This window comes from Atractosteus spatula, chromosome 4, assembly GCF_055471065.1.
Source record: "Atractosteus spatula isolate fAtrSpa1 chromosome 4, fAtrSpa1.hap1, whole genome shotgun sequence".
Lineage (NCBI taxonomy): Eukaryota > Metazoa > Chordata > Actinopteri > Semionotiformes > Lepisosteidae > Atractosteus > Atractosteus spatula.
This window is the reverse complement of record NC_142709.1, coordinates 35,264,936-35,290,678: the sequence shown is the minus strand read 5'-3', so window position 1 is coordinate 35,290,678 and position 25,743 is coordinate 35,264,936. Positions and strand designations below refer to the sequence as shown.

Below are 25,743 nucleotides of genomic sequence, written 5' to 3'. Positions count from 1 at the left end.
GGAGGAGGAGGAAAGCACCACTGCATTTACACAGGCTGCATTTACACTGGAATAGTATTCCAGTCTGAACTCAATCCCGGAACCCAAGAGCCATCATAGTTTCATTTCAGTTAAATGTATCTTATCTTTTTTCTTACAATAAATGCTTGAGTCTAATGTGAATTTAATAAGCTAATTTTTAATATTTTTCTGCCCAAGCATGCCCAAGCATGTGTTAACTTTCACACATTAGTTTTTTTTACATAAGAAGGAAAGCCCTGATGTGAATCTAGGAAAGGTATTGGGTCCTAATTCCCTAGGGGGAGTCTGATAAAGTACGAACTGAAGGAATCTAAAAAGAAGCTAAAAAGATGCATATAGTTTGTACTTGGGTAAGGCATTAAAGATAAAGTGGCTACCCAATATGAAAATATTTCCAATTAATAAACCAATCTCTGTGGTTTTGTCCCAAGTGACCTTTGCATAATCTATTATTGGATATAGTCTAGTCTAGTTGTGGATGTTGCTACTGAGTCATTAGTATGATAAACAACAGCATAGAAATCTGTGCACAAATATGAATGTTTTTGTTCCTTCTTTTGAGTTTTCAAAATTACAAAGGCAAAGATGATTTTTTACCAGTGAGTAAGATTAGATAGTAACACACATTTGGCTAGTAGCATGACCATGACTCAAGATCTGCTGATGCAGAATTCCCCTCAAAGGGAATGTATGAACACATGCAAAGCTCGCATCAGCACATAGGGAGAGGGTGGTGGGATTTATTGCAGAAAAATGAATGTCCAATCTAAATTACTCTGAAAAAAAAATGCTGCAATGAAGATTGTGATCCTAAACAGCAGATACAGTTAAAAATGGATGGTCCAGTTAAATGTAAAATCTGGTAATACTAATCATTCCATAAAGGAAGCACCCGTTTTTATCTTAGTCTTCATATAAAGGATCATTTGATGAGGAGGCTTTGCAATGCCATAGAAAATGGTAAATGGAGAAAGGAGATAACCATCTTTGAAAGTCTTTGAAACTGCTCTAACCTTGTTAGAGGGGGTGGGGGGGGGGGTGATTGTCCCATCTCTACCAAGATTTCACATAAATTCTACCAGTCTCATTCTGGATTACTGAGAGGAAAAAAATGATTTGATTGATTTTAGTCTCAGCTAAAAATCCCAATAGGAGGACTTTGTACGCAAGACATTTCTCTTGAATCAGTTTAAAGTTTCTTTAATGGCTGTATGATATACAGAAGCTAATATATACACAATATGGAATGTAGTACAGCACATCAACCCTGCTGTTTATAGTTGCAGTGGAGTGTTTTGATGTCATAAATTAATTTCCCCAAATCTGAATTGCAGTAGTTTTAAAAGAGGTACTGCCAAAGAGAAAGGTAAATGTATATATGAATAGATATTTTGACACAATGTACATCAAGGATAATTGCTATAATATAAAATGCATTATTGTTTGTACACATGGACAATAGAAAATTGAGAGAATTAATCTGCCCTTAAATATAGCACACCATTCGATAAAGACACCTTGAAATCAATCTTTCTGGCACATTATTAGGCTATGGTTGCAAAACATCAGTACAACAAGCTTGTTTTTCAGTAAACTAAACTTATGTGAAAGTTACATTCTAGCTCCTACTTGATCTAGAAGTAAAAAAACTGTCCCAACAGTGTTAAGCCATAACAAAAAATTATGGCCCGCTTCTATTTCTTCTCCTAAATAACGTGGGTAGTAAAGGCTCCAGTGCTGGAGGTGTTGGTGGAAGACATTCACACTGGCCATCCAGAGCTAGAATGGAGACCCCCTGGAAAAAATGTTATTCTGAACCATATCGCATTCCAACTCACAACTGGCAACCCACTGAAGCTAAGCAGGTGTGAGCCCAGTCAGTACCTGGTTGGTAGAACTCTTGAGGAAAACTAAGGTTGCTGCTGGAAGTGGTGTTAGTGGGGCCAGCAGGGGGCGCTCACCCAAAATGGCGCCGTCCTTCGGATAAGACGTAAAACCAAGGTCCTGACTGTAGTCATTAAAAATCCCAGGGCGATTCTAGAAAAAAATTGGGCTGTTACCCCGGCGTCCTGGCCAAATTTCCCATTGGCCTTTACCACTCATGGCTTCCTAATGATCTCCATCAATGAATTGGCTTCATCACTCCGTTCTGCTCCCTACTGATGTGTGTTGAGCGTCCTGGTGCACTAAGCCTGCCATCACATCATCCAGGTGGGTGCTGGACATTGGTAATAGTGATGGAGGGGAGTCCACATTACCAGTAAAGTGCTTTGAATGGAGTTTCCAGAAAAGTGCTGTATAAATGTAAGGAAATGTTCAGAAAATGGAGGCCAGAAGGTAGTAGTAAGCAATGTCCAATCAGAAAAGCCTCCTAGTTATGCAAGGCTCCATGACTTGTCTTTGATAAAGATCGTCCTTTATAGGAGGCACATTCATCATCTCTGTAGATCCAGGGCATGGGCAGCCTTTCAGTTTTAAGTTGTCAGTAGGAGTGTTATTCCAGAGAAGGAACATCTTCCAGCAGACATTCTATTTCAAAATATCCTGATATTTCACTCGGTGTCCTTTGGCTTTTAGTAAGAGGACTGCATATTTACAAATGTGACTGTTTTTCATAAGAGTGGAACATTCCCATTTCATTTCAAGCACTGCTTCTGGGTAGAAAGATTTAATCAAAGATCTTCAACTTGAGAAACTACTTGTCAAACTATTTTTTGGCACCATGAAAAATGTATTAAATATTGTAAACTTCTTAGCAGCATGGACTATTGATTAGAAAAATCATTGTTCATTCCTTATTTCATTTTACTCCTATAAGAAAAAAAAACATTTTAAGTGTTTTAATGCTTTTCATGTTTTAAAATTTCATGCACCCAATTTATATATCAATATAAATTATATATATTTATATATTTATGAATGTATATACTGTACATTAAAATGCACACAGGGATAAAAGGCAGAGTAAAGTGGAGAATGGTCAATAGACTAAAAGAAATCTTGGAGAAAAGAACTGATCTTGGGCCAGTAAACTATATGCAACCATAAAACCAAAAAGTGGGGTAATTGTCAGTCTTTTTGTCATCTTTCTTGTGCTCCTATGGAAGAACCTTGAGGAGTCTTTTAACCATCAGTAGATCAATAAAGGTTAAGTGCGACGACAAAGATGAGTACTGGTTGCTACAATATGTTGAGAAAATGCAACATTAATTTTTTTCCACATTAAGATGAATGTTTTTAATCAGGTATAATTTAATGAAAGAATCAAATGAATTGTTTTATACACCTGCCAATAATACTTTTAAATAAGATTAAGATAAATCTCAAAAACAGCCAAAGCACATGGCTGAACCCATGTAATACCCATGTTTTTTTTTATTCAAAAATGAAATTGGCAAACTGAATATCAGTAAAACCTGAAAAGATTATATATGAAGTGAAATTTACTGTTTGTAAATACTGTATTAAGCTGTCTCGGTCAGTATGTGGTGGAAGCACTTTGAAAGCAATTACTGTCAAAATTGTTGACCAATTTTGCCATTTTAGTACAATTTTGCCTATTCTTACAAGCAACACGATTGCAATTTTGACAAAGGTTCATTGGGGATAAATGATGGACTGCAATTATCAAGTTTGCATTTTTTCTATCATATTCAAGTTAGGATTTTGACTGGGACTCTCAAGGACATTCACTTTCTTCTTGATTAGTCATTCCAGTGTAGCGTCAGTCATGTGCTTTGGGTCAATGTTCAGTTTAAAAGTGAAATTTAAATCATTAGCAAATGAAGGCTGTTTTTTTGTCATTGCACTGCTACCACATGAGAGTGGTAAGATGTCACTGGGCATCAGTGACCACATAACTGATCTACAGTTTTATGCAAAAGTTTGGGCACCCCTGGCCAAATTACACGTTTTGTTGATTTTCTAAGTGAAAAGAAGTTAACACAACCTCTGCAGCGAACAAACTTAAACTTGACATGTTTCTGCAAATATTAATGCACAGTTACTATTTATTTGCTGAATTTAACAGATTGAAAAAAATAAAACACTTGATTTTTCTTGGTTTCATCAGTTTTCAACTGATGATGTACAGTTGTATAGTTTACATACAACTGTACATCATCATGCACTGTGACAGTTTTCTCTGGAACCAATCAATTAATTTGCCATATGGACATTCATAAAGTTATTCCTCACACACAACTTTATTGTTATTGCCTATACAGTATTTAGAAGACATCAGAAAATAATTTAGCACTTGGAAAACAACCAACTAGAAACATACCTGCTGGACCACTTTTCTGATGATGATTCCAATCAGAAGCAGCACAAAAAAACACACTGCAATCCCAGCTCCTGTGGCATGTCTTGAACTAGGAGGAGGAACTAAAGGGTCTATGCGCACTTAAAAGAGTGAAAGAGAAAATATTAATATTCTCAATATGAAAAATACTTATGTAAAGGACATTTCATTATATTTATCACCATTATTAGATTTTTAAAGCATTACAAAATTCTTGACTTATATTTTGCTGCCTTGGGGTGTTGGCTACCACAGCTGGGCTTCACAAACCAAACCAGCTCCCTGGTTAGAGCTCCATCTAGGCTATCAGTCAGGTAGCTAGTCTTCTGCTGACCTATAAAAAGCCACTACTAAAACATTATTTCCCACTTTGGTTTCAATGCCATTAATGTAACAACAGTTTTTTATTCCTCCTGACAGCGAAAACAGGCTTCGCTCAGCCTCTTTGCCTGCAGTCTCAGCACAAGAAAAGATTACCTTTGTGTTCAAAACAACCTAGCTGAACTTTGCTCCTCATCGTACCTCATTGTACTGTCACTGGGAATGGTGCATTGTGCAGGCTGTAGCCTTGTCCCAGTGCTGATTCCACCTTTATGGAGTCTCTGCCCCTCAAAGTGTACCAACATCTATGCACATATATCTTTTTCTTCTGTACAGGGTAGATACCAGAAATGAAACTCACTTTTTTTTCCCTCCAATAGACATTACAGAACATGAAATTGCATACATGCCAGTTCACTTTTTCTTTTGGCACACACTGGATGAGTGACTAGCATACACTTTAATTAATACTCATGGAAACTCCATATACACTCTTATCTGAGAAAACCCCAGGAATTTCCATTATAGACTTCTACTTGTTGCTTGAATTTTGAAAGCTTTCCTAACCTTCTGTATTTCTTAGAATCTTACCTGTTAGACATATTTTGTAAATTTTGCAAAGCTATGTACTGGCATTGTAGTACATATTTTTCGATGTTTTCAATCCTGGGCTTCACACCTGTTATCTGTGATATGGGGATACTGTGATGGTTTTCCTTTCTTCAGAGCTCTCACAGCATTAAATAGGTACTTATGTGAATTGCTAATTTGTTAAATTAGACTTTTAACTTCTTCTTGAGATACAGTAGTCCTTAAGGAGCTAGAGATTATAGTCTATAAGGTGATGGTAAAGTGAAACTATTCTGTGAAAATGGTATACTGTATGTAAAAATGAAATGTATTCATATCAACAGAAACATGAAAATCACATCCCCATGGACCTGAACTGTGATGGGCAGCAGACATGTCACCGCCCTCATTTTACAGGGGAATGTATTCCCTGTGGTTCCAGTTACAGTACGACACTCCACTGCTTCTCAGGGCATATTCACAAGTAACCTGCATGCAGCAAACTAAAAAATATTATCTTCTCAGAAACTAAAAATACCTTAAATGTCTGATTTATGTAATTTCTAGATAATTTCAAGGTTTGATTAATTAGGTAATTGGAGATGCCTAGTGCTGCAAGTTCAGGATTGAAAATGCTGTGGTTGTGCTTGACAAAACTGAAAAAAACAATAATAAGCTCTCACCTGTATCATTGCATTTCACTTCCATTACAATTGAGCTGTTTCTGACTGAGCAACAGATGGTCAGAGTTTTTGTGAGCCTGATCTGCATGACACTGGTGAGGTTGAACAGCTGGGTGTGAGGATCCCTCACTGCTTCAGTTTTAATTATCTCACAATCTTGCCAGGTGGCATTTTTCTCTTTCACGTCCCAAGACAACGTGTCCTCTGGGTAGCCCTGGCTGGAGATGCAGGTGAGATTGATGGGAACTCCACAGTTCAGATAACTATCAGATGTCATTTTGATGATTACTGGGACATTGAAGTCTTCTGTGGAAAAATGAATAATGAAAAACAATGATGCTGTAGGCAGAAATTAAAAGTGTATAATTTTCAGTATTCTAGGACCAGGTTTCTTGAATTTCAGATATAAAATTAAAATATGATTATTTTTACCTTTTCATTTTATTTCTCTGAAAATGCTGGAAGCCTAGTGACTCAATGATAAAGCAGAGAAACCCCACAGGTTAACAGTGATTTTTTATATTACCAAGTTAAAACTGAACTAGAAAGGAATAGAAAACTTATTGTTTAAACTGAATCTTACTAAAAAACAATGTTTCTTTTTAAAATTGTAGTCTCTAGTAAGCTTGGGACAATTTCAGTTTAGTAGAAGAAAAACAATGCCCTGTCACTCTGAGTGTGCAGTCTGGAATTAGGGACTTCTGGGGGAATACACGTCTACTATGGAGATCTATAATACAGGATGAAGCCATTCTGTCAAAGGGCTATTGGGGTATGTATCATTAAATGATTAACACTGCTTAATTTAAGTACTAAGATCCTGATCCTTAATTTTTCTTTTTTTTTGCCCATATCATGGAGCGCCAGTTAACTTCTCACCCCAGAGGACAATGCTCATCTCTTGCTATATTATACACCATGAAACAGGAGCTGTCTCTAGGATGGAATGTAAAAAGCTGCACGCTGCACGTCCTGTGGTGTGACTTTTTCTACAAAACACTGAGATTTCAGCACAAAAACAAAACAGATTGAACAAATGCAGTAAGGAAGCCAGTTTAAAAATGTCTTTTTTAAACTGACACAACTGAAAACAGAAACTGCTACAATTTGAATTCATATCACATTTCAAAGTCTAGACATAAAGATCTAAATATTGTGGGCCACAATGGAAGTGCAGGTTTGCAGTTATTAAGTGCTAACCTTAACATGATTTCTTTTCTTCATAGGTATGAAGGAAATAGGAAAGAAAATATCACTGTACAGTACATTAGTGTTACTGTAATTGTTTTCTATTTTTAAATGTACACATGTATTACACTACACTAAGTCATCAGCATATGATACTTCACCTTTATTCTAGATTTAAGAGATACAAACACAAGGACTGATCATCATCTTTTCTTCTGTTTCTTTCCGTTTCAGTAAAAAAAAGTTTTTCCTTTCTCATAGCCTGCAGTTGCTAAGAAGGAAATTTTCATGTTTTTTCTACTTTTAATATTTATTTTTTGTCATGTTTTTTTTTTATTTGATTCATGAGGAACAATTCCACAGAAGAAAATAAAAACAGTTTGGGGCTAAACAGGGCTAAACACAAATGTGAAAAACACATTTTAACCAGATTTCTTAGCTTAAGGTTACTGTAAATTTTCACAATTCTTTTTGATCAGCAGAACCACATAACACTGGATCTTGTTCTAATTATTAACATGGTAAATTTTAAATGTTTCAATAATGATCAGCATTAAAAATGGAACAAATGAGTATTGGAACCAATCAGCTGATAACACAATTACCATACAATACCTACATTATCAATAGTTTACTTTCAGTTTTAAGCAGTGGAATTGACTGCACAATGCAGTCTTCCTTGCTAAAGTGTACATTTGAGTGTCGTTATGCTTATAATGATTGTGTTCACATTAGCTACAAATTGTAACATTTCATCATGTCGAAAATAATTCCATGCACGTTCTGCAGCGTTGAACAGTGTCTCCCAACACTAAACCTAAATTTCCAGCTGAGCAATTAATAGCTTCTAGGCACTGTCATTGCACAATGAAATAGTTTGTTTATACACTCAAATGATCATTTGTATCTCATAATTCTTGATAATGGTCTATCTTCTAAGAATGACAAGTTATTTCTTGTAATAACAAGATTCATTTCTATCTTGTAATGACAAGATAATGCTTACATAATCACAAGATCATTTTTCTTGATGGCAGCAATGCCCTTCTGTAGTTCATTGAATATTACAGTATATTAACCCCTGGGTTAACCCCTGGCCATTGGATGAGGAGGTTTGACCCGAATTCAGAGGGGAATACACCAAGAGGGTTGCTGCTAATGTGGAGATGGGGTGGAGACGGGATGAAGGCAAAAAAAAATGCAAGAAGAGGTATGAGCTTGAGTTATAAACAGAGCAAAAGTCAGTAATGATTGTGATTGGATAAAACAGGTTTGTCTGTCTTTATCTGTCCCAAATTTACATTTTTGTTTTTTATCCCTCTCTCTTGCTACCTTTAAGCATATATCATACATATAAACATATAATCTTCTGAGATAAGTTAACAAATTGACTTAAAAATATATTCCAAAAAATTCCATTGGCTGTTTTGTTGGTATTGTATATAGTATTTGATGTCTAAGGTTTAGGTTTTCCTATTGAATTTGTGATATAGTTTCTAATATTTTCTCATTACCTCTATAGCATATACTGTATTTACACTTACTAAACCGTTTTAGTCTGAAACTATGAGTGGATCGGATTCAAGTATTCAAACTTCTTTAAGGCACTGACAAATTCAGTGGAAATACATTTAAAATCAAGAACAGGAGGCACTTTTTTACCCAAAGGGTTGTTGAAGTGTCTAGCTTCTCAATCATGCTATCAAATCCAATATCCCGGTTTCTTTCAAGAAACAACTGGATTGGATCATCTAGCTACCAAATGGGCCAGATGGGCTTCAGCTTCAAGACATCAACATCGAAGCAGTCTACTGCAGTCTATTATCCAGGAGCAAAACTGAATTTATTGCACCTTTCAATATTAATCTCATGATCACAAATACAAATTGCTTGACTATAAAGCAAAGATAACAGTTTTGGACTTTGCGGTCCCAATACTTTTGGAAGGAACTATGGGTTAAGATTTGGAAGCTATAAGTAAAGTAATCTGAACTTCTAAGTGATTGATTACTTCTTATTCCTTAATAAATTCCTAAATAATAAAGACCCTGTTTTAATTTTAAGAAGCTTTCTTTCAAATCTCCCTTCTGTCCGCATTTTCAAGTCTTAATGTGGGGACACCTTCTGATAAATGAGTAACACTAATCATTTCTTCAACTTCGACATTTCTAGTAATTTAGTGTGTTTTTATACAATGCAAGCTGTATATGCATGACATTTTAGACTTTTGTTTAGTAACAAGTGATCATTAGTGGGGGCAAATTAAGGAATGATGAAAATGATGTAAATGTATCATTTACCATCAGTTACACCACCTTAAAGCCTGACATTTCAAGATCTTGGGAACTCAGCAGAGTTTGCTGTTGGAAGAGGTGTTAATGGCAACATGGTCTGAATCATAAATTCCAGACCAGTACTTCCGTACAGAACTATGCAATAATGCCCATATAGCAATGAACTATTGGCTAAGCACCTTCAGGAATGGTTGGGCTCAGAGTCCTCAAGGATTTGCTCAGATGGCTGGTGGTCTGTGACCTTATAGATTGTGTGGGTAATTTCTACCTTACTAAACACATCTGCTTTGCTCTCTGGATTTGCAGTGTGGAACTGCACTGGTTGTGTTACTGCATGCTTGCAGGTAGCCAACAGCTCTTCCATGTTGGGACAAGGAATGCACAGATACAGTAGATGTGAGCAGAATTTAAACAACTGTTGACAAATTCCGAAAGTGACATAAATTCTCCAAAATTTGAAAAGAAATAAAGTATTATCTCAAAATTAAAAAAAAAAAACTTACTGAAGATGTTCAAAGTGATGGTTGATGAATGTGTTTTAGAATGTCCTGAACGTGTCTTGTGAAGAACAATGCAGTTGTATTCCCCTTCATCATTTAGTTGGATACCTTTAAAAAAGACAGACAAGCTGTTTGGGTCCTTCCAGGTGCGGTTCAAGTACTGAGGGTTTAAATGTTCTGTTATTGGGGTCCCATGTTTCAGTTCAAACAGTACCAATTGACCCTTTTGTAGGTACAAAATTTGATCCTCTAATGGCTCATCTTGGAGTCCACATGGCATTTTAGCAATTCCTCCAACTGTCACATTCAAGGATGATGTGTTTGAAGGTGTGCATCCTGTTGACATAAGAAGACAAGTTGATCACTTTTGGAACCATGCTACAGATTAACTGTAAGAAGGTTTGAACTTAAGCTTCAAAGTTCTGGCACACAATGCATAACCTATGCCCACATGTTACTTTTGAGAGAATAGTAATGCAATTGTTTGTAAAAGATACCTCTAACCTCTGTGGCCTATTCTTAAATCTGTGGACGTTAAAACTCCCAAACAGGTATGAGTTAAAAATGCACAGAACAACTTAGTTATCTGAAGTTGCTGAATTTAATTTAAGAAATAAATAACCAAATAGCTGTGACATTAACTTATTTTTAGTACTAAATATGATTTCTATATCATTAAAAGCATACTGTATTAACAAATATGTTTGTCATTATTTTTTGGCGTTCTTTTACGATATCTAATTACTACAGCTCTATGGCATTTAGTTTCCATCAGCATCTCAAGTTTGTGGTCCTTTCTTTCGTGTTTTCATATCTAGCAACTACAATGATAATTCAGTAAATATTTATTTTTAGTAATATTATTAATATACAGTGAACAATATATTTCCTTTGGAAAGACCTGCCAAGTGTTAGCTCCCAAGTGGTTGAATCAGTAAAGGTCCCATTTGAAAAACAGACTGAAGCCTTGCAGGCCAGACAGCACAGGTTCAGATCCGGATCAATGCATTGTCTGACAGTAACTACGATCCTCACAGTGGTGGTACACTACTTGCAAAGTTAAGATGCACTTGTGTCAGCTGGGGTATATAATGGAGCCAGAGAGGGAGTGTTCCCCCTCCAGTAATAGCTCACTTTCCTACAAGGCACTGTGCAGCTGGTAGCTCGTAAAATTATTAAAAAACCTTGAGGTACAATATGTGCATGTCAGAGGAGTATCTAGCACTACTCAGAGAAAAGTAATATTTTCTTGGAATTCAATTATTTTCTGAAAAATATTACATTGTTCTGTGCAATGATATTAAGTTAACATGGCAACATGTTAAGGAATTTCTTACATGCTATTTTATTTCCTTTTTTTACTAGGATATGAATACATCTGGAAGGGACTGCATACAGTGCGTATAGAAAATCTACACAGCCTTGAACTTTTTTCATATTTTGTTGAGTCAGTGCCTCAGAGATTCATGCTTTAAATGAATGAAGGTTTTAAATTATGTTTTTTCATCTCATATGTATACATCTTACTTCACACTTTTACTTTTATTTTTTAATTTAACAAATATTAATGAAAGTACAAAACTAAAATATCAGAATTGGATCTCCAACCTCCGGAGTTGGTAGTTGGTAGTTGCACTTTTGGCATCAGTTAACTCTGTGAGTCTGCTGGGATGTGCCTCTACCAGCCTTGCACATCTAGATTTTGCAATGTGTGGTCAAAACTATTCAAGTTCTGGTAAATCCCCTGGGTAGTGTTGATGGACTTCATGTTCTGCCAAACTGTCAAAAGTATCTAGCTCAGGGTTCTAACTAGACCACTCAAGGACATTTACCTTTTCATTCCTTAGCCACTCTAGAGTAGCATAGGCTGTTCTGTCCTAGTTTAATCTTTCTTGCACGGGGCAGCAGGTTTTCCTCAAGGACTTTACTTTGCTTCTTTAATTTCCCCTTCTATCCTGATGAGTGCTGCTGATCCCGCAGATAAGACCCCATAACATGATACTGCTACCGCCCTGCTTTATGGTAGGGACGGCTTTTTTTGTTGATGTGCTGTGTTGGGTTTGCATCAAATGTAATGCATTGCACTTAGACCAAAACATTCCATATAAGTGTTGTCAGAGTACAAAACCTGTTGCCACATGTTTGCAGTATCACTTAAATGCTTCGTTGCAGTTTTCAGTAATAGTTTCTTGCTATCCTGCCATACAGACCAAGTTTGTGGAGTGCTTGGGGTACTTTTGTCACATATAAATATACTGTATGTGCATAAAATCCTGTAGCTTTTTTCAAAGTTGCCATTAATCTCTTAGTAGCCTTTCTCCTTCTTGCTCAGTTATCCAGTTTGGAGAGATGTCTTGATCTAGGTAGGTTCTTGGTGGTGCCACACATCTTCCACTCTTTAATAATTGTCTTGACTATGCTCCAGGAGATACTCAAGGCCTGTGTTTTTTATACTCATCTCTGTGACTGTTCTTTTCAGAAATTATGTCCTAGTGTTATTTTAAAAGCTCTCTGGTGCTCATGCATGAGTCTTTACTATAAAATGCCCTACCCAGCAGAGTGAACCTACAGGAACTGCTGAATTTATCTTGAAATCACAAGAATCATTACAATATAACACAAGTGGTGGCCAATTAACTTGGTGTGTGACTTTGAAGGCAAGCTAATTTAGGATTGTTATTACAAAAGGGTGGTCACTTATCTAACCAAACAATTTCATTTTTTGTTTTCAATGAATATGTTTTCACTTCGAAGTTGTGAGGTAGGATGTGAGGTAAGATGTGTAGATAAATGAAAAACTACTTTAATGCATTTTAAGTCCCGGCTAAATGTCAAAAAAGGCAAAACGTTTGGATGAGGGTATAGATGTTCTGTATATAACTGTAGTGTTTATCAAAATAAAATTAGTGATCTACAGTACGCACTATAACTTTATATACTATACAGATACTGTAACAATTATATTCCCCTGACTAGAGGAATTTTACTGCTTGAACCACTTGGAAACTCTCACTTCTGAGCAGGTTTTTGTGTCCTGCAATCACTATCACGAATCTCCTTTTTCCTGGTAAGGGTCATGACAATCCGGGGCCTATCCTGGAAACAGAGGGTGCAAGTGGGACCACACATTAAACAAGACACCAGTCTATTACAGAGACATGTAAAGGTAACGTAGCCACATTTGGGAGGGGAAGAAATTGGACCAGCTGGGAGAATATCCATCTCTTCATGGGTCATGATAACATGTAGCATCCACAAATGAAAAAATAAGAAAGGTAGCAAACAAGAAGGCGTTCCAGGATGGAATCAACCCCCTGGAACCAAGAGCTACAAGACAGCAGCACTAATGTCCATGCTGTCCACGTTGCAGCATGGAATGGATGTGACTGGTGTAATCATACATTTATTGGCAACAAAGATGTTGATATTGACAGACATTATCATTACTGCACTGTATGTCCTAGGGTTTTTGTTAAATACACATTAAACCAGTTCTAAGTGGAAATGGAAATAGAATCTTACCTAGCATGAAAACCAGGATGAACATGCTATACTTCACAGCTGTGGTAAACTGAGAAAGAATATAATAGTCATTGCTATAGACATGTAAATACAATTAAATAATTTTAATAGTTATGAATGCTTTAAGAAGGAATGATTTCCAAATTCATTTTGAATTTATTACAAATAATTTTAAATGTATATTTTTGACTATGTGCTCAAAAAGGTTAAATGCATGTGTTGCATGGTAAAATATGGTGGTATAAAATTTGTGTCTTGTGTCTGGTAAAAAGAAAAATTGTGTCTGTTGATTCTCAACCCAGTGGACTTCTTTGGGATCGACACATTTAAAACCAAGAAGAGGAGGTAATTCTTAATGCAAAGGGTTACAGGAGTACAGAACAGGTTGTCCAGTCACACAACTGGCATCCTGTACTGTTTTCATGAAAAAGCGAAGTCCACCAATGAGTTAGGGACTAACTACCTAACAGGCTATATGGGTCAAATGGCTTTCTGTTGTTTGTTGTAATCCTTCTTCTATGTTAATGTACAAACACAAGCATTCATTTTCTATTTTTATTTGTGGAGACAACCAATCTTAAAGAACATATAGTTAAAGAACATTTGCATGATACATAACATTTTGAAAGAGCTTGTTTTAATGAATGTGATGAGAACACTGATATGTTATACTGAACAAATGCTCCATCAGTTCCGCCAGTCTCTAACAGGATTGAGATCTGGGACAGTACACACTTCTCAAACCGGCCACACATTGCCTGCCAATGAGAGTCTATTAATTTTCCTGGGTGTTCCTATTGATTTGGCTAGTGAATATTGTTCTGAATTGTTTCCTTAAAGCTGTAATTATTAAAGGAATATAGGAATAAAATAAAGATCCTTAAAAACAGTTAAAATCCTTCAAAGTTAAATGTGCTGATCCCCTTAATAAATGGTCTTACCAATTTGAGGAATGAGATTTGTATGGAAGACAGGGAAACAGACACCATTTGTTCACATGCAATGTAATTATATACAGATCTGTGAATGTTTTAGGCTATCAGCATGTTTTTAGTAAAAATTTGAAATAATAGTTTAATTATTAATATTCAATAAGCTGGTGACATTACAAAATTGACAATTAGTTCTTAGAGCACCAGCTCCCAATACAACAGAAAAAATATGTTCTTAATTTTGTTTGTGCCAGAAAAAGAATACAGTTCATTTATGAATTAAATTAGTGTTTCAACACATTTTCATATTTACTAAACCTTACAAAAGGCATTATCATTTTCTTTCGTAATAAAGTTTTGACAGAAATCAAAACTAAAATATCTGCTTATTTTATTAATTTTGCATAATATGTGTAATTTACATGTATTGTAAATTAAATTTAATTAACAATTTACAATTAAATATAACTTATTATTTTTTTAATGTTGGATTGCCCAATAGCACCTAATGAAGCCTTAGTGACATTATGAAATGAAAATGAAACTGTGCAGCTGTTATGAAAATATCCTCCCGTTTTGCTAAACCAAATTGTCTTCTTTTTCAATCAATAAATAATTTTTCATTTAAAAAAAGAAGGCTGCACTTCCAAATTTTGAGAATTATGAAAAAATACTATTACAGATTCTTTATCTAACTATGAATCTGTCAACATTACATAAAAATCTATGAAGTTTCCATGCAGTAAAAGGCTTCCTGTATGATGGGTTGCCATGGTAACATCACATGTTGATTTTGCTTTGCATCTGTATTACTGCTTTATTGTACCTGTACTACTGTATGTTTTACCATGGATTCAGTTAGCTTTACAGCACATTACTGCGCCTTTACCATGCCATAGTTAATTGATAAAATCCAAATACTTTCCATTAGCAATTCATCTTCAATTGTAGAACACTGATTAACAATCCTTTTTATGGTGTATTACTGTATATCTTGATCACAGTGGTTTTGGAAATGAGGGAGTTCCAGTACAGCAGGTCTGTTTGTACCTGCGGCAGCTGAGTTTGGGTGGAATGCAAATATCCCTCTAGGATTAGAGATGTGTGTGAGGGAAGAGGAATAGTGTGTTTTCCTTTAAAGGAGATGAAGCCTTTCAAAGTTTACTCTAAGCATTTTAAGAACAGAAGTTAAAATTAAAATAAATTCAGGCAGGAAAACGAGAATAATTGAATACGAAATTAGATTTCAAAAGAGTTATTATTATTATATGCTTACCTTGATGAAAGACATCCCCCACAGGAAAACTTCAAAACTTTGTGCAAACCTGGATAATCACCTTCAAATCAAAAGAGGTTAGATACAGTCAGAGGGCTAAAATTACAGTAAGAGGTTCAAGTGGGAGTGGAGCTTTTGGGAAATTCCTGAATAGAATTAACTAAAAGTAAAAGAAAAACATACTCAAATCAGAGAAGTGTACTGTAATTCTTAAATGATTTAATGTTTTGGTGTCAGTCATAGTTGACAAGATACACTAGGCACATGCTATTATACAGGAATTGAAAACAATTCTAGTGGAGGCATAAACTCATTATGCACTTAACATTTAAATAATTGGCAGCCGTCAATTTCAGAGGGTAAATACTTAAATATGTAATAGAAATATCAATGTATACCAACAGTACATAATTAAGACTGAATATACAGGACTTCAAAATAATTCCAAATACAACACATTTAGACATTAATCAAACTTAATTAAATATTTTTACTTATAAAGCACAAATATATTCATATTGGTATTTGTACCTAGTCAGATGTTACATGTTATTTTAAGCTTTAACCTGCTTTTATACGGGAGAATTATTTTTAACATTAAAATTAACATTACAATTAATTGCTACTAATGCATTCCCAGCATTTCTTTCAAAATTTTACATTCTGTTAATAACAATAATATCTTGGATTTACATTCTGATTTTACTTCAAAGTGCTTTATATACAGGAGGAGATCCACTTCGTCTACTGAAGTGAAGCACCACCTGTGTGATGTATGGCAGTCATTCTGCATCAGTAGCCTTACTACACAGCTCATGATAAGGAAAGTATCCAGGATATCAGTGTTTAACAACCCTACACTCACTAACAGTGCCATGGCATCTTTAATGATCAAGCATTGATTATTAAACTCCTCAACAGTCAGAACCTCAACTTGTATGTTTCATTCAAAGGACAGTGCCTCCTACAACATAATGTCCTCTTTATGTATTGTCTGTACATAGGCATTGGTTTTGAAAATTCTTGTCCATAGGGTATAGTGCCACCTACAGGTCTAGCAACACTGCCTCCAGCAGCAACTTAATTTTCTTTAGAAGTTTTTCTTCCATTCCTAGCACAGATGGAGCCTTGATTAGCTTTTGAGATCTGACAAGAACAGACTAGAAGTTGTTAAGGAAGCTACTGTATTCATTTGAATTTCAGTGATTCAACTGAAAAAAAGTGCAAAAAACAATTCATACTATAGGCAATTTAAAGCAGAGTGGCTTGGCTTTCAAAAACAAATACATATTGTTACTTACATATTGTTTTCCATTTATATTGTACCTATGTATGTATGTATGTGAATATTTGTTTTACAGTTCAGAGCATGTGGAATAACAGTACGGGATAAAATCCTTTTCACATACAGTTTACTGACTTAAAAGGTGAAATGCTTTCTAGGCCACTACAATTTATTTTCACATTAATACTTAAGTCAAAATGTAACAGATTTTGGACTTATTTCATTCACTTTCCCATGCAGTGTCCTTTGCTCAATACCAAACAGAATCAGTGCCTTTAACCCATCTGTGTGTGTTTGAGACTGTGGAAAATTCTGGTTACTTTGTCAAGATTACAGTAGCTATAATGTATTTTGAAAAGTGACAACCAAAACTGAGTATGGCTCTTTAAACGAAGTCTTACTTGTTCATTGTATAATCGCTTCCACTTATTTAAATTCTAAGCCTAACACCATACTCAAAAACATCCTGGTGAAAGTTTTTATGTCTACTGTATCTTGCTGAGTCAAACACTGATCAGTCAACATAAGCACCTTATTACTTTGATATCATTGCTACCCTTCTGAGATTTTTAAGGTAGATTCCTGCAAGGCATTCATTCACTTTGTCTTTATCAATTTGACTTTTCTAGTGTCTGTCCAGTTTCCTATGTAATGCTATTTGCAACCTCACATCCATTTTTACCATCTTCATAGGTAGCAGGTTTTTATAATGATGCCAGAATTTAGTTCGTTTATATAAGTTAGGAGCCAGCAGCCATATCACCCTGCAGCTCTCAACTGGCTACCCAATTAAGCTAAGCAGGGTTGAGCCTGGTCAGTACCTGGATGACAGACCTCCTGGGAAGGTATAGTTGCTGCTGGAAGAGGTGTTAGTAGGACCAGCGGGGGGTGCCCGCCCTGTGATCTATGTGGGTCCTAATGTCCTGGTATAGTGGTGGGGACACTATACTGTAGTGGGCACTGTCTTTCGGATGAGTCTTAAACTGAGGTCCTGATTCTCAGTTGTTATTAAAGATCCCCAGACATTTCTCCATAAGAGAAGGGAGTTATCCTGGTGTCCGGGCTAAATTTCCCCCCTCTGCCTTTACCGTGGCCTCTTAATTGTCCCCATGTATTGGCTTGTACTTGCCCTGTGATGGACTGGCGCCCCGTCCAGGATGACCCTGCCTTGTGCTAGTTGCTTGCCGGGTAGGCTCCTGTTTCCCGTGACACCGTATACAATAAAGCGATTTGGGAAATGACATAACATATGTCATATGACATATGTCATAACACTGTGCTACAGTACTCCAGAAAAGCCTGAAACTGATTGTTTTAACCTTTACTTTCCTTATTGAATGTTACAGTACATTGTTTTTATCTCTGTCGTTTCCTGTGAGTTCAGCAGGTATCCACTTTGTCTTATTATGACAAACCATCATTCATAATTCCAGCAATCTTTAGAAGCATGTACCATGGAATAATCACCATGGTATTAACACAGTGCAGTATAGTTTAAAGGATGAAGTCACAGGTACTGGAAAAAAGTTGTGGTTGTGGTCCTGGGAAAAAAAACATTTTTGCTTGGATCTAAGTCCATCCCATTGCTCCCTGTCCTGATGTTATACATTCTCTGTTTTTTTGTAAAATGACATTTGGAACCAACTGGTTTGATAAGACATTCACTGAAAGATGAAGAAACAGAAACAGTATCACCAGAAACCAATGTCCTGTGTGTAGGAAGCAGCAAACAAATACTGTACTGCTGATCCCAAATATCTGGGATTTTTAGTGACAACTATTTTGTTTAGCTGGGACAATCAACATCTCATCTCATCTGAAGGACCCTGACTCAGAAAATGATGGAATCATGTTACAAGGAAGTAATACTGCTGTCCATAATAATCACAGTATATCAGGAATGCCTTCTGTGAGAAATATAGCTACTTAGAAAATTCTTAGATGCCCTATGGCAAAAATTATCACATAAACTTGGTGTGAACTAATAAACTCTTTTTAAAATGATCCCTATTAATCACTCACTACGCAAATGATACAATCTGTTTGGTAACACAAAAAAGTATCTCATAGAATTGTACTTTCACAGGATAAATAAGCTCATTAATGTTAAAAAAAGGACTAGTACCACTGTAAGGTACACAGGAAATTACTTGTGCATACTGGATATTAAGGGAAGGCAGGATAACACCTCTACTCTCTTTGAGAAATGCCCTGGGATTTTTAATGACCATAGAGAACAGAGTCAGGACTTTTCTCATCTCATCCGAAGGACTGCAGCTTTTTACAGTGTAATGTCCCCGTCACTATACTGGGGCATTAGGACCCACACAAGCCGCAAGGTGAGTGCCCCCCAACTGGCCCCTCTAATACCTCTTCCAGCCGCAACCTTAGTTTGCTAAGGTACTTGGTATACCTGCTTAGATTCAGTGGGTTGCCAGTTGTGAGTTGCAGGGTGATATGGCTGCTGGCTTAGATTGTCGCATTGATCAAAACATTTTATGTGTATTGTGAAAATACATTTTGGAACAGTTAAATGACTATGGAGCAAAAAAGTCCATCTTGGGTATCATACACCCATAATACAGAGATGCCTGTGTTCCATTCTACACCCAGATATAACCTATGTCAATATCCAGGCATGCCAGGGATGCCACACTTCGTGGAATAAAATATGCTAAAGAGAACCTATACTAAAGGTTGGGTTTGATTTGGTAAGAGTATTCCCAATGTGCCACACCAGAGCAACTCCTGTGTCTCTGTAGGCAGGTAAAGGATTGGAACCTCTCTGAGTCTCCTGTAGGTGCTGGGGGTTTGCAGCTTGACTAAGAAACTGATAACCTGACAGATGTTTGTGCTACAGTTTTTGGCTCTCTTGTGCCTGTATGAGGGCTGTAGCAGGGAGACAGGTTCACTAGATGCTGGTGGTTTCAATATGGGGGAAATATAGAAAGAAAACTATTTCTAAACAAAATAAAACCATTATTTTTTCATATATATTTTATTTTTATACAGTATATATTTATCATCTCACTTAGCCATTTTGATAATCTGTAAAATTATCAGTGTAGGGCATACCTCCTATACAATCATCAGACTTACCACTCACCACAGACAACAGGACTTTGGTTGGAAATTACACACTGTCTCAGTGAAGGGCAGAAACAACATCCCGGGAAAAGTGTGACAGCAAAATCTGTAATTCAGAAATGAGTTGTTAGTACTGTATATTATAATACTGTACAGGTGAATGTATTTATTTAACACAAGAATTCAAGTAAACATATAAGAAACCCAATGTAGCATTTGGTTCCTAGAGGCTAATTGATCGAATCCAGTCGTTTCTTGATATATTCCATGGAATCCGATTCAGCACTGTGAGTGGATTATTTGCTCTTAACATCTACTACTCTTTTTGTAAAGAAATATCTCCTGCTGTCTGTCTTGTATGCACTTGTCATTATTTACTGCTTGTGTAATCCAGTCCTACATTTTCAAGTGGGTCTAAACCAATCCTGAAAGAAATATGAAAAGAAAACAGTTCTATGGGCACTGTGTTTAAAGGTTTTCCATTAATGTTAGGCTTAAGTATACATTTAATTACAAATATACTTTACTAACCCAATATCCAAAAGGAATCAATCTCCTTAAAATGTGGTGTGAAGACAACAACCCCACGCTCAACGTCAGCAAAACCAAGGAGCTGATAGTTGATTTCAGGAATCTGCAAAACATGCCCCTATCCACATCAATGGGACTGAAGTGGAAAGGGTCAGTAACTTCAAATTCCTTGGCGTATATATCACCGAGGACCTCACATGGTCTCTCAACGCCACCTGCTCAAGAAAGCGCAACAGTGCCTGTACTTCCTAAGACGGTTGAAGAAAGCTAAGATATGTCCCCAGATCCTCACTAACTTTTACAGATGCACTACCGAAAGCATACTGACAGGTTGCATCACAGTGTGGTACGGCAACTGCAGTATTGCTGACCGCAAAGCCCTACAGCGGGTGGTGAAAACTGCCCGGTCCATCACCGGGGTTGCCCTCCCATCCATACTGGACATTTATGACAGACGGTGCTTGAGGAAAGCTCTAAGCATCATCAAAGACCCCACACACCCCAGCTTCAGACTGTATGACCCTCTACCATCTGGAAAACAGTACCGGAGCATTCAGGCCCGGACTACCAGACTCAGAGACAGTTTTTACCCCTGCACTATCAAACTATTAAACTCCCAACCTCTCTCACCTATGATCTGAACCTCACAGTGCCTTCTTTCTTACCAAAAACTCAAACACACATTGAAATCTACCTCTACCTCACATGTCAAAATGCTCACTCCCCATAATTTTCTATCCTTTATTTCATTCTGTTGATGCATGTTTTTGCACATCTGATGTTGTTTTGCACATTACTGTTACCTTTTGTTGTTTTGCACATTGCCTGTTGTTGTTTTGCACACTGCCTGTTGTCTCTGTCTTTCTTTTATTATACAATTGTATTGTTGTTTTTTTGTACTACTTATCATCTGAGAGCTAGCTAAATAGCATTTTGTTATACCATATACCTGTATATGAGTATAATGACAATAAAGTTGAACTTGAAACTATAATCAAATTGCATGATCAATCAGTGAATATTCTTAAGACAATATTCAAATTAAAAGTCTTGTATGAATCACAGACACAGACAGACAGGCTGATGTGCAATAAACATTGATATGGGGCTGCCACAGCCACCAGGCTGGTTCTACTGTTCACATCTAAACACTTTACTTTCCTTACTGTTTTGTTTAATGGGGGTCATAAGTGAATAGCATCACACCATTGTCGCCCATTTCTCCATCCCAATATGAGGTTTTCATACTAAGACTAATTGGCAGAAAATATAGATTTAATAACATTTACATTTTTGAACAGCTACTTATAAACACATTACCGCAATGAATGACAGTGACTTATGATTTGTAACCGATCCACTTGTGGTTCATATTGTACATTTATAAATAATTATAAAAATGTTCATCATCATGTAACACCTATTAAATAGTATTTAATTTGTATTTAACCATTGTAAAATACAATGTTACATTACATTACAACATTACAAACACTGTAGATAAAATGATCAAGTTACTGAAACTAAAACCAATAAAATGACAATAGCAACATTTGTAACACAGGATATCCGTAAACTGGAAAAAACTGAGACTGAAGTATAAATGCATGTAACAAACTCAATGTCCAATTCTCATCACTTTGCACCCCTCCATTCACCCTCATCACCCATGCAGCAGCAACCTTTCTCACTCCACCTTGTGAGAGAGGGGTCTGACCGCACACTCCTTCTAGCAAGGAGGGGGTCTGATGTCTCACTCCTTCTCGCAAGGGAGGGGATCAGAAATCTCACTCAACCCAGTAACTGGGCTGGTCTGATGGTCTTGCTCTTGTAGTCAGGCTGTCCTTTCCTCAAGCAAGTGAATTAAAGCAAAATTCTATCAACTGCTCATACACCGCATCGCTCTGTACTAGAGCCCAACGCTTTTTAATAATGATTATGTTAAAAAATAATACTACAAGAACTTTTCAAAACCTTACCTTTATAGGCAAGAGTCCTATTCAATCCTTACTCAGAAACAGAGGTCAACAAGAGATATACTGTAAAAAGTAACTGGCACTCCCTCATACAGTAAGTTCCTGGTGAAGCCTGTAAGAGAGAGACATGGGAATAGTTCACTCAGGATCTTTCATTGCCGAAGCCTCAGTGCTGCATCTACAAAGCTACCTTGCTTCTGTTAGTGCCAAACAGGAAAACTGACACTCCAACATTGTCACTACATTATCATGCAAATAGGATTCCAGTTTCATTTAGAATGCCCTGTATTCACAATACCTTGTCCAGTATTTCTACTGTGTAGATCTGTCTGTATTCTGCATAGCAATATTTCAGATACAGTATTTCAGGTGGGTAGCTGCGTAGGATGCAAAGGAACAAGTAATAGGTTTATTCCATGCTGAAAAGAGAAGAAAGAAAAGAACGTTTCTCTGAAATGTTGTGTTTTCTTTCTTCTCTTTTCAGCATGGAATAAGCCTATTACTTGTTCCTTTTCAGATACAGTATGTGATATAAAATGTCACTCTTGTATTTAGGATACTGTTAGAATATCTTTTTTAGAATACCAGTATTTTTGCTTAATTATGACCTTTATCCTATCAAGTAGCAGTATCACATGGTTGTTTAGAAGAATAGTGAGGATGGATTGAATAGTAGGGGTGTTCAGTACTGTAGAAATTAAAATGAGCAAAAAGAAATGCATATATTGAGTTAACTAGGTAAAGTAAACAGAACAAAATACAATGGTATTGCTTAACACATGACCACTTTTTCAGGAGGCATGAAAAAATCACACAGTTCAAAGTTTTTTTACATAATACTGTACATAATTATTGCATAGTAACTGGAAAATTACAGTAGAGAACTTATTCTCTAGCTTTTTATATAGTTTCTGGCAAACTGAAACATAACCTTGTTGTGGATCTTCATCTATATGGCATTAAAAACAAAATGGAAATACTGGAACATTAAAACCAATATGTTGGAGGTCAATAAAGAGTGCATTTCTCTTTTGCAAGAGAAACATGAACCATTTCTATTTGTTGCTGCTGTGTCATTGTATGCTAAAATTGAATTGTTGTGAATATGTGTTTTTATTATGTTTTCCAAAATGAAAGGAATATCATATACAATTATTAGGAGAGCTATTCCTTTTAATAAATGAACACAAATTTCAAAATACGCAGGAATACTCTTTGCAAGTTAATGTAGTGAGTGTTAGTCATACTGGTCCCTACCCACTGCTTACAATTGTCAGTAACAAAGGAGGGTTGCCCACATCCCCCACAAAGCAATATAGCACTCACAAAGTTAGACATGCTGTAACTCTTACAATAGATCTGACACATGGAGCAGTTAGAACAATGTTATAGACAGAAACACAGATTATTGGTGTGCCACTGGTGTGCCCAACATGCAAACTGTTTTGAAGACTTCGTTGGCATTCATCATTATTGCACTGATGCTGGAATAATTGACGCTCTTTGGACCCAACGTCCAAAGTACAGTAACACCACGTCAGACCTAAGACCTTTTTGGGCCACATCCCAGCATAAAGTGCCAATGGAAACTTCTTTGTTCCAAACAACCTGGCTAAGGTCCATCTGTGTTTGGAACTGATGCACAGTAACTCTTTCCTTCTCTAAAGCACAAACATTATATTTAAATTTTTCACAATTTTCCAAAGCGGGATGATATCTTCCAGAAAGAATATGCAGTGATGCACATTTCAGCAGTCTTAATTTTCATTCAAGTCTGTTAAAATTGCTATTGTGCAAGAAAAGTAAATTGCTTTGCTGATTTTACATTCAAATTGCTTCATGCTGTAACACAAACATTTTTATTTAACCAACAGGACATTGTCATGCACAAATGTTTTTGCAATTTAAAATAATGTCACTGAATGTTATTTTTTTCAGATGACTACGATTTATTTATTTTAAAAGTTTGGGGAGTCCCATTTTTAGCTTTCCAGTGCTAATTCTCCTATATATAATTATTCTCAACAATGTTTGCTTTTAACAAAGAAAATCAAATGGGATTTTCAATACTGTTTAAGTAGTAAAAGTTGAGTCAATCCTCTGTATGCCAAGCCATCCTTGGCATCCTTTTTAATATTAAAACAGTTGGATGAGGAGTAATAATATTTGTGTCAGTCCTGGTTTTTATCTATGTTTTTATTCTAGTGTCAGTTGTTGCACAATACGTAAGGATATACCACTTACTAATTTTATGTTGTACTCAGAGGTAACGGTCTCCTGCAGTAAGTGATGTACCAGAGGTGATTTTCATATACTGTACTTTATTAGCTTCATCTTTATGTACAGTATAAGTATTATCTATATGCTGACGCAGCTACCTACTCGAACTTCTGATCTATAGAATATTTACTAATAATAACAAATAAAAATTGCTTACACTTATACAATACTTTTCAGGACACACCGCTCAAAGAGCTTTACAGGTAATGGGGACTCCCCTCCACCACCACCAATATGCAGCCCCACCCGGATGATGCGACAGCAGCCATAGTGCACACAGTATGCTCACCACACACCAGCTATCAGTGGGGAGGAGAATAGAGTGATGAAGCCAATTTATAGATGGGGATTATTAGGAGGCTGTGATTGGTAAAGGCAAATGGGAAACTTGGCCAGGATGCCGGGTTAACACCCCTACTCTTTTCGAGAAACGCCCTGGGATTTTTAATGACCACAGAGAGTCAGGACCTCGGTTTTACGTCTCATCCAAAGGACGGCGCCTTTTTACAGTTTAGTGTCCCTGTCACTATACTGGGGCATTAGGACCCACATAGACTGCAGGGTGGGCACCCCCTGCTGGCCCCACTAACTCATAAGGTTTCCATATCATTGTAGAGAATGTAGGAGTGAATTACCATTTTCCCCCAATGTTCCCAACGCAAATTCAGCATTGCTACGATTCATAATCAGTCAATGTAGTACCATAGTATTTATAGCTGAAACTATATTAGGAACTACATATAAAGCTCTTAAATGTATTAAATAAATTTCATCTAAATATACAGTATAGGACAATCCATATTGCAGTTTAAGTCTTGTGTATAGCAGGTCACCCGTATTACCCGTTTCTAAAGTCTCTTGCACATTATTGATCAATTAATATGCTAAAATAGGTAACTGAGGATTAGATTTCTGTTTAATGTCTTCTAAATTGCTTAATTTAACAAATAACCACCAACTGATAACAACCAAAC

General features: G+C 36.3%; 1 protein-coding gene across 1 annotated transcript; it reads right to left on the bottom strand.

Annotated features, from left to right (window-relative positions):
- Nucleotides 1-1,457: 1,457 nt before the first annotated feature.
- Nucleotides 1,458-20,046, bottom strand: LOC148836296 (T-lymphocyte activation antigen CD80-like). The gene is made up of 7 exons (XM_088914717.1): nt 19,995-20,046; nt 15,611-15,671; nt 13,403-13,451; nt 9,884-10,216; nt 5,899-6,204; nt 4,307-4,425; nt 1,458-2,832 (listed from the first exon to the last, which is right to left on the bottom strand). Exons 2-7 carry the CDS (start codon nt 15,623-15,625, stop codon nt 2,827-2,829), a joined length of 828 nt encoding a protein of 275 aa, XP_088770843.1. The 5' UTR covers nt 15,626-15,671; nt 19,995-20,046; the 3' UTR covers nt 1,458-2,826.
- Between the last annotated feature and the right edge of the window lie 5,697 nt (nt 20,047-25,743).